Source organism: Homalodisca vitripennis, chromosome 8 (assembly GCF_021130785.1).
Source record: "Homalodisca vitripennis isolate AUS2020 chromosome 8, UT_GWSS_2.1, whole genome shotgun sequence".
Taxonomy (NCBI): Eukaryota; Metazoa; Arthropoda; class Insecta; order Hemiptera; family Cicadellidae; genus Homalodisca; species Homalodisca vitripennis.
This window is the reverse complement of record NC_060214.1, coordinates 103,275,870-103,291,134: the sequence shown is the minus strand read 5'-3', so window position 1 is coordinate 103,291,134 and position 15,265 is coordinate 103,275,870. Positions and strand designations below refer to the sequence as shown.

General features: G+C 32.6%; 1 protein-coding gene across 1 annotated transcript; it reads left to right on the top strand.

Annotated features, from left to right (window-relative positions):
• The first annotated feature begins 5,865 nt into the window (after positions 1–5,865).
• LOC124368292 (probable G-protein coupled receptor Mth-like 3) lies at positions 5,866–14,956 on the top strand. Its single transcript, XM_046825565.1, has 5 exons — positions 5,866–6,775; positions 7,374–7,452; positions 11,282–11,460; positions 13,237–13,393; positions 14,407–14,956. The coding sequence occupies exons 1-5, from the start codon at positions 5,866–5,868 to the stop codon at positions 14,684–14,686; spliced, it is 1,605 nt and encodes a 534-aa protein (XP_046681521.1). The 3' UTR covers positions 14,687–14,956.
• The last annotated feature ends 309 nt before the right edge of the window (positions 14,957–15,265 follow it).

Here is a 15,265-nt window from a genome sequence, read left to right as displayed (position 1 = left end):
CTGGATATATACGGTTATTTAAATGTTAAATGTTACATATATATATATATATATATATATATATATATATATATATATAGTCTCTTAGAGCAGTTTCAAAAGAAAACTACAATTTTTTCGTATATCAGTAAACATCAGATTATAACTACTCAAACACGTCCTGCAAAGGCTTTATTTCAAAACACAACAAGATATCTTGTAAATAAAACAGTAGCATATTTATGGTATTCTCTGAATATCTTATTTATGTACCAAAAACGTTGTAAAACCTGAAAGCTCAACAAATTCTAATCCTAATTTTATATATATATATATATATATATATATATATATATATATATATATATATATATCACTTACATTAAAATCGAAATAACCATATGGACTTAAAATTCGCTAAATTATTGTTTTCCACTTGAATAATTAGATTGTGATATATATATATATCAGTAAGCATCAGATTATAACTACTCAAACACGTCCTGCAAAGGCTTTATTTCAAAACACAACAAGATATCTTGTAAATAAAAGAGTAGCATATTTATGGTATTCTATGAATATCTTATTTTTGTACCAGAAACGTTCTAAAACATGAAAGCTCAACAAATCCTAATCCTAATATTATTATAAATGCAAAAGTGCCTTTGTTTGTTTGTTTTGCTTTCACGCATAAACTATTCAACGGATTATACTGAAATTTACTTGGACGTTCTTAGGATCTTTGGGATGAACATAGGCCTATTCATGTTTTGAAAATCTTTCCGGGCTACGCCCGACTAGTATCTAAAGCAGTAAAAAAACCTCATCTAAATAATTACACAAAACTCCTCTTATTCGATTGATTTTCTTAAATAACGGATTTAAACGATTAATTCAAAAGGAAGTAGCATTCCAATTATAAAGAAAATCGGTTTAAAATTGTAGCCTAAATAGGCTATATTTACACACACGCGTGCCTACACACATCACACATCAACAATAAAGACGAGTTCTGGGGGCCGATTTGTAAACGTTTCATCCTCCCTGTCTTCTAGGTTTGAAGCAATAAAAAAGTACAACATTCTAAAAATATTTTTGTAATTTTTCTAGTTTTGTATAAATAATATTTACATTTATTTCATTCTGTAAGGAAATACTGAGGCGTCTTTTAGGCAAGACAATATAATCTAACACAGTAATGACTCTATTTAAATTCATTATAATTCTATATGTCAGTTTATTCTCTATATATCGTGTAGGCAGGCAGAGATTAATTGCATTTTCACCCTCGATAAATAGGCTTTGCTAATACTCTGCCAATAAATGTAATACTGTGAATATAATATACAGAGTGTACATAAAGTCCTGCACTGGTATAATATTTTTCTAAACGATAACAGATAAATGAACAAGATTTGGTACATCAATACTACACCTAAAAATCTACTTGTTGAAGGATACTATCAGTTTTCTGTAATATCATGGGGACGTCCCGCAAGGAGTCGGAAGGAAATCTTAAATAGGAGCATAGGTCAATATGCACATCATTTTAAAGGGCTTATCTAGCAGAGTTTAATGCCGCAAACCGCACTCAAAAAGATTGATCCAGTACAAAATGGCGGCTGTTCAAAGGTTTTACTTGGTTACATTTCATTAGTAGCCATAACCCCGGTAAAGCAAAACTGCAACCAAACGGAATACTGCAGATAAATACTACATTATGATTGTCAGTTGTACAGAAGTGAATTATGACGTAGGTTATCCTCAAGGGGTACAAATATGGTCCTAATATATTGATAACGGGGAAAACCTGATAGAAGTAACAATTAAAAAGCTCTTATCTTTGGGTCGCAGTTTGGACTTTCCAATTAGCCAGTCTATTCATAGTAGGCTATTCTAGTTTTCTTGTTTTAGTAGTGCTGTCCAACCTTTCTATCAGTGCACTTTAGTACAAAAGAGTTTGTCGTATTGCTTGTAGTTCTTCAACTACACTATGTTGCTTGACGAACGTGAACGTATAAACACTTCTTATGATGGTTGGTTGGGGAAACAACGGACGATCACACGAGGAAGCATTGCCATTTATTTTCATGACTACTTTCACGAGAGGCAGCCAATTTCTAGAACAACTGTAGGGAGAACTGTTCAACGCTTTATGGAAACAGGAAGTGTTTCCGATCGTCATAGGACAGGAAGGCCCGCTACTGCGACAACTGAAGGCAAACTCTTTAGATGTATTGCACTCATTTTATTGAGAATACGCAAGAGTCCCTACGCTCAGCAACACAAACTCATGACATCTCTGTTACGTCTGTTGAAAAGATTCTGAAAGGGTCTAATTTTTAAGCCTTATAAAGTTCATTTGGTGCACGAACTCAACGAAGTTGATTTCGATCGACGTATAGAATTTTGTGAAAACTATGATGGCCAAAATAGATTGCAACGAAATTGATGCAAACAATATTGTGTTTTCAGACGATTGTTCATTTATGCTGAATGGAAGTGTAAACAGGCACAATTGCCGTTACGTACTAGAGTAGCGAAAATCCTCACTGGATGCGGGAAGCACATACGCAGTATTCACTAAAGGTGAATGTCTGGCTTGGTGTGATAGGTACCCAGTTGGTAGGTCCTTTCTTTATTGAAGGAAATTTAAGTGCAATATCATATTAACGTTTGCTAGAAAATGAAATTACACCAGCACTTCGAAACATGTTTGGAGAACATTACCAGAATATCTGGTTTCAACAGGACGGAGCACCCCCACACTACGGCATTGACGTAAGAGCCTATTTAAACACTGTTACCAATATATTAGGACCAAATTTGTAACCCTTGAGGATAACCTACGTCATAATTCACTTCTGTACAACTGACAATCATAATGTAGTATTTATCTGCAGTATTCGTTTGGTTGCAGTTTTGCTTTACCGGGGTTATGGCTACTAATGAAATGTAACCAAGTAAAACCTTTGAACAGCCGCCATTTTTGTACTGGATCAATCTTTTTGAGTGCGGTTTGCGGCATTAAACTCTGCTAGATAAGCCCTTTAAAATGATGTGCATATTGACCTATGCTCCTATTTAAGATTTCCTTCCGACTCCTTGCGGGACGTCCCCATGATATTACAGAAAACTGATAGTTCCTTCAACAAGTAGATTTTTAGGTGTAGTATTGATTGTACCAAATCTTGTTCATTTATCTGTTATCGTTTAGAAAATATTATACCAGTGCAGGACTTTATGTACACCCTGTATACTTAATAGTGATAAAAATATAACACTTCAATAAAATCATTCAAATTTATATGATTCAGTTTCTGTTGGCAATGAACGGTAACGTTATTACAGACCTCCCCTCACCCCAGGGAACGATGTTTTGGTTATCAACGTTTAATCAAGGGGAGTCTAGTGAGACCTGTGGCTGCTAACGTCTCAACTTGCTTCCATAAACGCATCAGGAAGATCTTAATAAACCAAACCTTAGCGGCAGTCAAGACGAGTATTTGTTGGAGTAAAATTGTAACTTTGTTTGAATTTGTTTAGGACGATGGAAGTATTGTGAAGGAAACAAGATTCTCCCGGACATTTGCCATCGTTCAGTGATATATTAAATCAGTAACACTACGTTTCGAAATCTGCAATCTGATGTCTTCCTCAGGTGAATACGATCCAACACATTGCTGAGAAGCTCATCTAAAAGGAACTACTAATATAAAGGACCACACCTGAGATCGATATTTTGTTTCTGCCGTGACGATCTTCAATTACTATTGGTCCCTAGTCGGTTTTCAGTGGTTAGGTGTTCATTACAAACCTTTTGTGTCCTATATCCCTTAGGTCGGTTTTAATAGTTAATGTTTTATTTTTGCTAAGTCCATGTTTTTGAGATAGTGTACATGGACTTGACGCGCAACATGTTTTTTGTGATTCCGGAAATGTTTGTTTATTTAAAGCTAAATTGTTGGTTATATTTTAGGTTAGTAATCACTGTGTGATAGAAAACAAGAAGTTTGTTTTTACATCTTTATTTCGATGTTTATCCTCCGGCTTCAGGAAGTTATATTAATTAACGTATTTCAACAAAATATATAATAATATTATAAATGCGAAAATGCCTTTGTTTGTTAGTTTTGTTTTATGCTAAACTACTCAACCGATTGGACTGTAATTTCACATGGACATTCTTACGGTTCCTGGATGAATATATGTCTATTCTTGTTTGTAAAATCCATCTCGTCTGCGCCTCAATGGTATTTAAAATAGCTAAAAATCCCTTCTTGGGTGTAATATTAATTGAATGAGCCTATCAAATGTAATCTACTGTTTTGTGTAAATATTGTTTATTATTTTAAGTTTTTTTTTTATAATCATAGTGCGTAAATTTTCTAAAGATTAGCTATAATGTTTACACACTACTCATATTAGATGTAGCGATTAGGTAACTACTAATCTACCTTAGAAATTGTGCTAAAACATAAGATGGTCAGAATATCATACCGAAGACTCCTTTTGAAGCAGTCGATAAGAAATGGTCAATTCTGGATGAAATTTTACTGTACTGTTTGTTTGAACTAATGTACAAATTCCTGATCAAAAGGTTCTAAAATGTTTAAAAATAAACTTTTATTATGCATTTAAAGACTTATATAAACCCCATCTTAGTTCTCTTTTCACAGAAGTAGGCTTCTCTGATCTGTAATATATATTTTCTTGATTGGAAAACAAAAAATCAACTAGGGAAGTAAGTAAATTATAATGGGTATAATAATACACTTTTTGACTTATTTTCTTGATCGCGGCAACAAGGCAAACTCAACATTCGCGTCGGAAATTTAATTCACTCGAACTAGACGTGCTTATACACGTGCAAAACCTCCACAATTGCGTGTGAAGGAGCGGGTAACTGCTAGTACATAATAATTCAGAAACAAAAACATATAAAAGAAAACACAGTTTATTACATTAGACGGACCAGCTGACGTTCAATTTCTCAAACAAATCTTTTTGTAACAGCTGATTTTAAGTAGGTAAAGGATTGAATGATAGTAATGACTATTTTACAAATTTTAAATGTACTTAAATGTATTGTACATTATTGACAAAATTATCTTACATTTAGTCCAAATGAACTTTTTTTGGTTTCAACATAACTTGATGAGTTTTCTCCGTGTGTTTAAATTTTAATCTGTTACCATTTATATCAAGACATGGCGATATTTTGTAAATTCCTTTTAACGTAAAATACAATGAAGTTTTTTGGTTTAAAAAGCCATAACCATACTCCTTCGTCACGGCAAAGGTCAAAAATGTCATGTCAATGGGTTAACCACGCAACATCTCTAAAAGACTGTTTGATTCTTATTATTTCCTCTTAATTTAGTCCTGGAAAACGTTTGTTTCATCTCTATTGCATGTTAAAAACATTTCTAAACACACTCAGTATGTGTATTTTTACATTTATTTTAAATCACAGACAAATTTCAAATTAAAAATCTAATTAAAACCTTCTGATATCTCATACTATTATTTCAACCACAGAAAATTAATAGTTCGGTTTTCCGACTAATGTAGTTTTAAACAGTTTTTAATGCCTGAAAAGCTCCAGTTTAACACAAAAATATCTAAAATCCAATTAAAAAGTATATTGCTGCAGAAATCTCAGTTATTTCTCGGTTTTTCTCTTATAAAATTCGTTCCTTCAAATTTCCGGACCTGCATCAAAGACTTATTTTAAAATTATTATATGCTTGAATGAACTAGTTGTTACTTTCACAAAATGAAGAGAACGAGGTAGATATTCGCTGTAGGATATGAAGTGTGATAACTCCTTATCGTTATCAAATGCGGTGTGGTGGTCAACCAATGCACTGACGCCACTGCACAATGGAAGAGAATCGTGGACAGGATGAAGATGTTCCGTTCACTCAGAAAATCTTCCGCGTTTTGCGTAATATACCTTTTCCTCGCCGTCTGTCTCAGAGAATCCAGTGGCACCTTCTGTGGCTGGTAGTAGTCGCGTATGTCATCTTCGCGCTCGTTCAGATAACTCGGTATCGAGCTGACCATGACATTCAGTCGGTGCAGTGCGGACCTCACAGACCAGAGCTGAGTGTAGACCTCACCTCCAGCGAGGTCAGGGAGGACGGGGTCAGGATCTATAGGGGTATCGAGTACCCTCCCAAAGCGGTCTGGCAGAACAGCAGACACATCAGGGGGTGCCCCTGCCTCGTCAAGACTTGCATAAGGATGTGCGATGATGACCAAGAATTCATAGGTATGGCCCCAAATGGAACCTACCAATTATTGACCATGTGGGAACCTGGAGAAATAATCGAAAACATGCATGTGGAATTTGTTAACCCTATGGATATATACGTGATCGATGGTACTCCTGACTGCAAGGGACAACTAGGAGTGTTTGGTGCCGTGTACGAAGAGGCAGGAACTGTTTTGGCTGTGATGGTCGATGGAAGAGTGCTGACCCGAGATTTGGAATATTTTGATGTAAATGACTACTGTTTGGCAAGTTCCGGTGAGGATATGATAGCAATCAGGTGTGTGGAGATAACACCCCAGCATGAACCAAAAGCGTGGGAAAATGAGGTGCCATTAGGAAGGCTCAAGTATTTACTAATTATCTCCATGATCGCTATGGTGGTCTCATTATCGATCCACTTGTACCTCCCTCAGTTAAGAAACCTCCACGGTAAGCTGCTTGTGGGATTTTTAACATTTCTCTTTGTCAATTACATCCAGTTTCTATTGATCCACGACCGATGGCCTATGCAATTAGGTAAGTCAACAACATGTGAATTTTCGTTTGGGTAGTTTTATTTTTAGTGAATTAGCAATTTTATAATTTTAATTAGTAGTTTCAAAATGGATACTCTGTAGACAATCGAAATGTTTTACTTATTATTTCCAAAGAAAACATTTTCAAAATATTAAATTAAATAAATATATATTAAACACACACAGCTCATTAAATCAAATAAATACGGGCAAATGATTTGTTAAAGTTTAATTATTTATGAAAAGTTTAGAGCATTACTTATTTTTCATGCGTCCATGACAAATAATATAAAATATTTTAAAATACTTTAATTATATTTGTCTTACTTCTTACTGTCATTTTCGTTAAATTTTATAAGGAATATTTAGAAATATTAATTATCTAAATTTATCACTTATACAGTAAATATATCACTCTTCTGTAAATATATTGTGAAAAAATACCATACAAATGATAGCGAGTATTTAATCACCCTAATAGCACATTTCATCACTAAATTTTATTTTGAACATCCTTCTGCCTGAATGACAACTTTAATTCATTTAGTAATATTTAAGTATATAGCTCTCCATAAAATATCAATACTTGTTATTTACAGAATACGTATGGCAGTACACATACCTTGGCCACTTATGTTGGATATCAACGATATGTTTTGATGTATGGACTATAATATGGTGAGTTTAATAAAATATTCGCTTATTCAATTTTTTTTATTTTAAGAATTGTGAACTGACAAGAGGAATTTATTAAGTGAGAGGACTTGTTTTTCCGAACTCCCTTCACGTGGATTATAAAATAATTTTAAATTAAATTAAATCATTTCAAGAACCAACATTTTTATGCTGACTAGACGTATGAAAGTTTCAAATCACCTAAATTTGCAAAGAGAGTTGATATAAACATCTTAATTCTTTACCTTACCCTTAATTAATTTTCCAAGGGTTCAAAACCTTCGTAAATTAAATATTAATGAGTTTTTCTTTCATCGACTTAAGTGTCAGTGATATGGCTTATACTAGATACAAAAATTTTATTTGTATGGACCTTTAATTTAATGAGCTAAATGGCATAAGCTAATTAATTTTCTTACATATATATTTTGATTTAATTATTCTTACCTTGATCTTAATTTACTTTATAATTTTCATTAGGAGGTCTAGAACAAATTGTTTTCTACAATTTACGATGGATTTTTTGTACAAAAAATAAATAGTAAAAACTGTTTTAAGCGTGCTGGTACATCCTGTAGATACGGCTAACCCTAGCTTTTTTATTTTGGTACAATAACCAGGTTTCGGAGATTTTATACGCGCTATGTAATACTACCTATGTTTACATTTAAACATTTTCCAAAATCGACCTTCATACTTCCTCAAGTATCGTTTTAAAGTATGTGAAAAACTTGAAAATGTATCCTGAGTTCTTTGGGGATAGAAAATGTTGAATAAAAGTTTGAACAGAAATGGTTTATTACACCGTTTATATTTTTATTGTTATTATTATGCGTATGAATATTAAATTAATTATGTTAGTTGCATTAAAGCAATGAAATCATTAAATTGTAAAACATTATATCTAGGCTATAAAATAATTTTCACACTTAATATGAAACATTGTTTGCTATAATTTAACTAAATTACTGTTTATGCAAATCTAAAATAAATAAAATTTTGAATAGTTGAATTTTCTGTTTGTCCAAGATTTGTATTGTTACAAATCACTAAAGCTTATTAAAAATAATGTAAAAGTTTCTCACTTTAACACTAACGTACTAAACTGTATAAATTAAAATATGATTTAAAATAAAATCTCATTTCAAAAACAATAAATGAAAAATATTGTATCTACAAAAGTAAATAAAAGAATTTAAATAAACTAAATGCTTTACTCAGTTCTAAATAAGAAAAAGTTGGATAGAATGGAAATTTTAGCGCACTTGGGAGTCAACAGAAATTCAATGTAAAATCCTTTTTTAATGACCATTAGGCAATAGTATAAATTCTTGTCCAAAACTGCGTCCAATGTGGCATATCTCTTACCCAAATCTCTTGTGTATCTCTTTTATCTCTTGTGATTTTTTTTTTTTTTTGTAAAAAAGAAAATCTCTTACCCAAATCGGTACGCTTCTACGGAGTTTAATTCTATAAAATGACAAATCTGGTAAAATTAATTACAATCTATTATGTTGTATAGTTAGTTGTAGCAAATAACTTAACTAAGTTTAAGGTATTTCTTTATTCATGTCTTTAATCTTTTTATCATCTAACAAAGTCTATAATCTATTAGGCAATAGTACTTTATATTCTTCTAACTCATCATTGATTGTAAATCCAAATTCTTCTTTCATTTTCTTTAAATTAACAATGTTTTATTTATTTATTTTTTTTTTTTTTGTTATTAATTTCATTTCTTATAATCTTTAAATCTGAAATCGCCTACTTTAATTAACTGTTCTAAGTCCATTTAGTAAGGCAATTATTTATACTACAAATTAGTTTAAATACCGGAATTGCCGAATTCTCGCATTATACAATGTATAATTTTACTTAAAACAAACGAGAAATCTGATAGGGATAAATGTTTAGAATAATGAAATGTCTGTTTATATTCAATAACAATGCTGTTAAAATCTAATCATCGTTTGAGAATGCTGCAAAATATGTTTAAATTGACCGAAATCCTATATTAAATATCTTTAATATCATTCTTAATTGCATCGAATGCTGAAAACTTCTTGTAAGAACAAAATAGCAAGTTGTATTTGTAAAAGCATGTAGAAACCTATATTGATACTTATATCGTTTTTTGAACCAGAAATATTATTTCCAATTAAATAAAAAAAAATTATTGTATCGGACCCAGTATGATACGAGAGAGAGAGAGAGAGTGAGTTTTGATATTTAAAAATTACTCACTTTTTATTAGATTATGTGTTTTTATTATTAAATGTAAAGGTACCGTAACAAGATTTTTTTTTGACATACGTCACCATTTAGTTATACGAAAAGTTATCGACACTACGTTTCGAAATCTGTGATTCAATCTCTTCGTCATGAGCTGTTAGTAGGACAAAAAAAACTAGCCCCGTACAGACATATTGTAACCAGGCAATATTTTTATTGTTTTAGTGTTTATTTTATTGCGTGCATAGGTGGTAAGCATGGAACAGCCCACAGCATGCTTGTTATGGTTCCTGACTTAGGTAAGAATGCCTAGATTGTAGTTATGTCTTTGGTTAGTTATCCACCTGAGGAGGATATCAGATTGCAGATCTCAAAACCTAGTATTACTCATTGTTTCTTAATGACAAAATGTTTAAAGTTGGCAATTTTTTAAGTTTAATTTTATTTTAACCTCCCTTTTTCAAATAGGGACGTTTAAAGCTCCCGTCTCACCAACCCTTCCTCACTAAACCTGATCTGAATCAACCTAAACAATAAAGTAACATGCTGATGTGTCTTCATTTTTCTGCAAATTAAGAATAAGACATCATACCGTACAAGAATTAAGACCATAATACCTGAATGTCTCAGGTGCTATGATAAATTATAAAATAGCGTGTCTATACAGGATGTCCCGTAACTCTCTGGACAAAGGTATACCACATTATTGCTCAGGTCAAGACAAACATATTTCACCATACGAACATGCTTAGTTTCCCATCTGTCCGTCTGTATGTGTAAACAAAATTGTACCTTAAAGACTAATGAATTAAATTATACCAAATTTGGCTCCAATATTTATAATACTAAGGCCAGTTTGTGAAAAAAGTATCATATAATTATCATTAGGATTGTAAAAATTGCGGCCATTACAACTTTTAAACTTTGAATATCTGAAAACCCAGCAATATTTCTCAAAATTTGCTAGAATAACACTTTTTGGTAGTTTTTATAATAGATATAAAGACACAAAAGTTATTTAAGTCGAATATACTGATTTAGAGCAGATATAAAGGCATGGCCCACATTTAGAGCTGTCGGTTATTCAGTTTTTGTATTGTTGGCTATTCGCTGAGAACCACAATGTGGGCCATGGTCACAGTAAATCTACTCTAAATTATTGGTCGATTTAAATAACTTTGATGTCATTAGATTTAATATGAAACCCTCTGATAACCTTTATTATTATAACTCTTGAGAAAAATTGCTGGTTTTTAAGATATTCAAAGTTTAAAATTGTTAATGGCCGCCCGCGATCTTGAAAATATTAATAATAATTTCATTAACTGGCCGTGGTATAATAAAAGTATAAGCCAAATTTTTTTTATTTAGTTTATTCGCTTTGAAAATATTATTTTTTTTTATAAAAAAACACATACAGACAGAAACAGATGGGAAACTAAGCATCAGAGGCCCATGTTCATATGGTGAAATATGTTTGTCTTGACCTGAGCAATAACATGGTATATTTTTGTCAAGCGAGTTACATGACACCCTGTATAGTATCTGAAGGTCAAATTGTCGAACATAGTAATGTTTAATCCAATTTTGAACCCTCCAGTGGCCCAGTTCGACCTTACAACCATAAACGAGAAAACGTTCTGCTCTTCCGGTACGGCTTGTTTGCCTGTGTGTGTCCAGCTGTGCTCTGCGGCCTCACCTGGGCGACCTCGGTTGTGCCTTACCGTGCAGACGCATGTCCTCGCCCTAGGTTCCTCGACGACTCCTGCAGATTCACCAGTAAGTCTATAGTACGTGGATTAATTTTTTGCATCGTTTCTCCAGAAATGTTTTGTATACTCAATAAAAATTCGATCACCTAGACACGATGACTGCGATTTTAGAGTGAATATTATGATGGCCCGGTGGCTTTGCAAATTTACCGTATTCTGGTCTAATTATTGATTGACCTACACCATAAGAGTGTAGCCTTTTGGCTACCTTATACCTTCCAGTTTAACCTTTGCTGGATACAGTATAAACCTAAGTGTCGTCTGGGCAACCCCTTAGATGCCCATGAGCAGCACTTTATTAACAGAAAATTTTGGGACGTAAATTATTGAAGTACATGTTGATCGATAGCTTTAATCTACTAAAGAGGGTGACTGGAGCTTCCTTAGTATTAAGGTCTGTATAAAATGAGGTATCACTTTTCCTACCCGGCTTTAATAGAGCAAGCTGGAATAGAGCTAGATTCCCATTCTTGCGAGGTGACATGACTGGGGAATCACGACGGGAGGTAGCACCTACCAACAACCTTACACATCCTGAAAATCCTATCACTCCGGAAAAAAACGCAAAGTTTATTTTGGGGCTAAATGAAATGGCCGGTTTTCTAACGTCTTTTCTAAGTGAACAAAAAAGGGATGGTAATTATTATTTGACCTTGAATTTATGTTATGTTCTTCCATTTCAACGTATTTTCCTTCCAAAATATCATATATCATTTCTACGAAGTCAATAAGAGTTTCACCAATACGTGGTTAACGGCCTCCTCAAGGCAACTGGTTAGGGGTGGCGACTGTGATCAGCTCAGAGGTGACTTTCTAACTCAACAAGAGGTTCAACGCAAGATACCCCATAAAGAGGCGATTTTCGTAATCAACAGCTATTATAAATACAAGTTAGATATGCCAAAACCAAGTGTCTGAGTGCGTCACACACGTTGAGGTTGGATGATCAATTTCAAGTTTACATTTCATTTAATTCTACGATCAAACATACAATGATACATAAAAGAAATGTTAACAATGGTGCCTATCTGAGTCATAGACTTCATTAACGCTCAGTCCAATGCATACACTTGTCATTTATGTAGTGGTGAAGTTTAATTTTAAGTCTATAAATTAAACCTTTTTGAGATCACGTGATTTATCATTCCCATTTGTGTTCATAAAATTGAGTTTCATAACATCTTCTACACCTTCTATACACCAAGTGGTGATGTATTAGGTTTGATATGCTAAATGTGTTACTATATCGCATGTTAAATTGTCACATGATATTTTCTGCGTTGTGTACTTGATGGAAGTCACAAGGGTTTAATACAGAAGACAGTTAACTGGTGATGCCTTTTGGTATTAAATTATATTGAGAAAGAAATAAAAACATCTTTTGTATTCAAAGAAGAATATATTTGTTTTGTTTACAAATTAATTCATGCTGCAATTATGTCGTTGACAATATGTTTACACATGACACCATTGTAAAAATTTTTTACTACCCTTAGCCAATCCCATGGAGTGATATGTACCATCATTAAACTCGGTGTTTCTTATATAGAAATGAAGATTTATCCCAAAATAAGTCACTTTGTTCAGACATGAATATTTTTCCAGCCCCTCGAGTGATAAGCTTCGCTATCGCTCAGCCAACAAAATGTTTGTCCTATTGGAATTGTGATAAACCCTTCAATATAATGACAATTATGTCGAAAACTTTTCTTGCGTCTAAATCTTATCTTTTTTTTATTTCTTTGTAGAAGCGATAGTAAAGTTGTATTACTCTCTGTTCTAGAGGAGACAGTGACTCAAGTCTTCTACCACGTGCCCATAGTCGTGTTTGCTGCGCTCAACCTGCTATTGTACCTTTTCATGGTCTACAGTTTGAAGATACACCCCAAGCCACCCTGCACCTCACCCATCGGACACGCTAGTCTTGTTGCAAAGCAAGGGTAATATATAGACCTTTATCATATCGAATACAATAGTACTGTTGTAGATGATTAACAGGCAAATAAAGATGATATTATCCAATACTATCAGCATCTCTATCAGTCTAAGTTTTTGAGGTGATTGTTTTTAGAATCGTAATAATCAATTTAACAGAATTCTCAGTTTAAGAAAATCAAACTTTAATATGCATTTACAACACATTTTTCAATATTAATTTCATTTTGCGAGGCCTATCAGAGTCGAGGATACTATCGTCAGCCAACTTCACAAATTGATAAATACTTAATTTTTTCTAAATAATAAGTAAAACAATAACATACAGTAAAGGATTTGGTAAAATTGTTAGCCGGTATAAAATATTTAAATGTAATACATTTTTATTTTGTTATGAATGGTGACGAGAGTAGAATTGAATTTTTTTCGTTATTAATAACTTTTTCTTGATTTTTGTTTAAGTAAAAAATGTCCCAAGCATTCAAGTGTGTTGTTTCAATGTTTCTATTTTGTCTTCAACATCTTTGGTTTTTTAATTTGTTTAAATTTGAAAAGAATATTTTCAAGAGGATTATATTTTGGTTTGACTGTCAAACAAGAAAAAAATCATATGCATTACTTTCTTTAAGAAATAAATTTCTTTCTTTCTTTTGTTTGCAACTTCTTTTAATAATTGTAAATTTTTATTATAGACTATATGTCCAGAACAACACATCACAAATTATACACTAAGTTACAAAGTTAGAAAACACACTAAGTCAAATTACACTAAGTTTTTTGTCGCAGTTAAAACTCTCAAGATCCATGACTAGTCTAACTGTTGTGTTTGTTTTATCTACCGAAACACTCAACGTGAGGTGGAAATAGTTGTTTTGAATTGGTCCTTATTTTCAATGATGAGTCTCCAAATACTTCATTTATACTCCATTGTGAACTACTGATCTCTTCAATACCAATTTTTAAGCTGGTTTTGCGCAATTTCTTTAATATTAAATTGATAGATTCTGTGTCTCTACAGATTCCAGATGTACACTAAGGTGGCAAAAGTTATGATCCTCTGTGGAGTTTGTCTGCTCCTGATGACCACGACCAGTGTCATGGATTGTTCACCTATCCTTCGTCTTCTGGTATCTCTGTACTTCAGCCAAGGCATTTTGGTATTCGCGGTGTTGTGCTGTAACGTTCGTACCTTCAAACTCTGGTTGCAGAAGAGGTTAGAGTCCAGCATGACCAACCAGACTGAAAATGAACAAGCTTTGGCCCAAACCCATACTGGCCATGCGGAAAGCTCTGTGTAGTTTGCACAGTATTAATTTATTTTGATGTTTTCATTTAAATCAACTCTTAAGAAATCATCCAGTTTTGTAGTGATAAAAATTGTTAGTTCATATTGAATAATTTGCAGAATATTACTGAGAACATCTGTATGTTAATTCCAATGTTGTTCCTTAATGTGAAAAACGGTCGTGTATAATGTATTGTCAATACCTTTACCTAGTTGGATGTATCCCTTATTTTTCATTGTAAATAAAAATAATTTGTATAGTTACAAATTACAGAAAAAGGAATAAATAATTACAATTTTATTTCCCAATTTTTGAAGAAAATGAAGAATAAGTGGATTAATTCTTGAATTTACCTAAATAGACAAATTTCTCACTCCCACTGGTAAGTGATATTAATCTTGCATTTATTTTAAATTAAAGTAACATCGTAAAATGATGTAAAAAGGTGTATTTTAGCGGTTATCGTCATTTTAAAGAAAAAAGTTAATTAATTTCGTTTTCAACCGATTTTGACTTCCAAATGTCATTAAAATTATATAAACCCAATGTTTTAATTACTTTATTTTAAAAAAATGGTTTTATATCTTTTTA

Bases quoted from the DNA above. Each gene is read 5' to 3' on its own strand.
- LOC124368292 (XM_046825565.1), top strand. From the start codon at position 5,866: ATGGAAGAGAATCGTGGACAGGATGAAGATGTTCCGTTCACTCAGAAA. The intron at 7,453-11,281 runs GTGAGTTTAATA...TGAACCCTCCAG, and splicing joins GATGTATGGACTATAATATG to TGGCCCAGTTCGACCTTACA. The intron at 13,394-14,406 runs GTAATATATAGA...GTGTCTCTACAG, and splicing joins AGTCTTGTTGCAAAGCAAGG to ATTCCAGATGTACACTAAGG.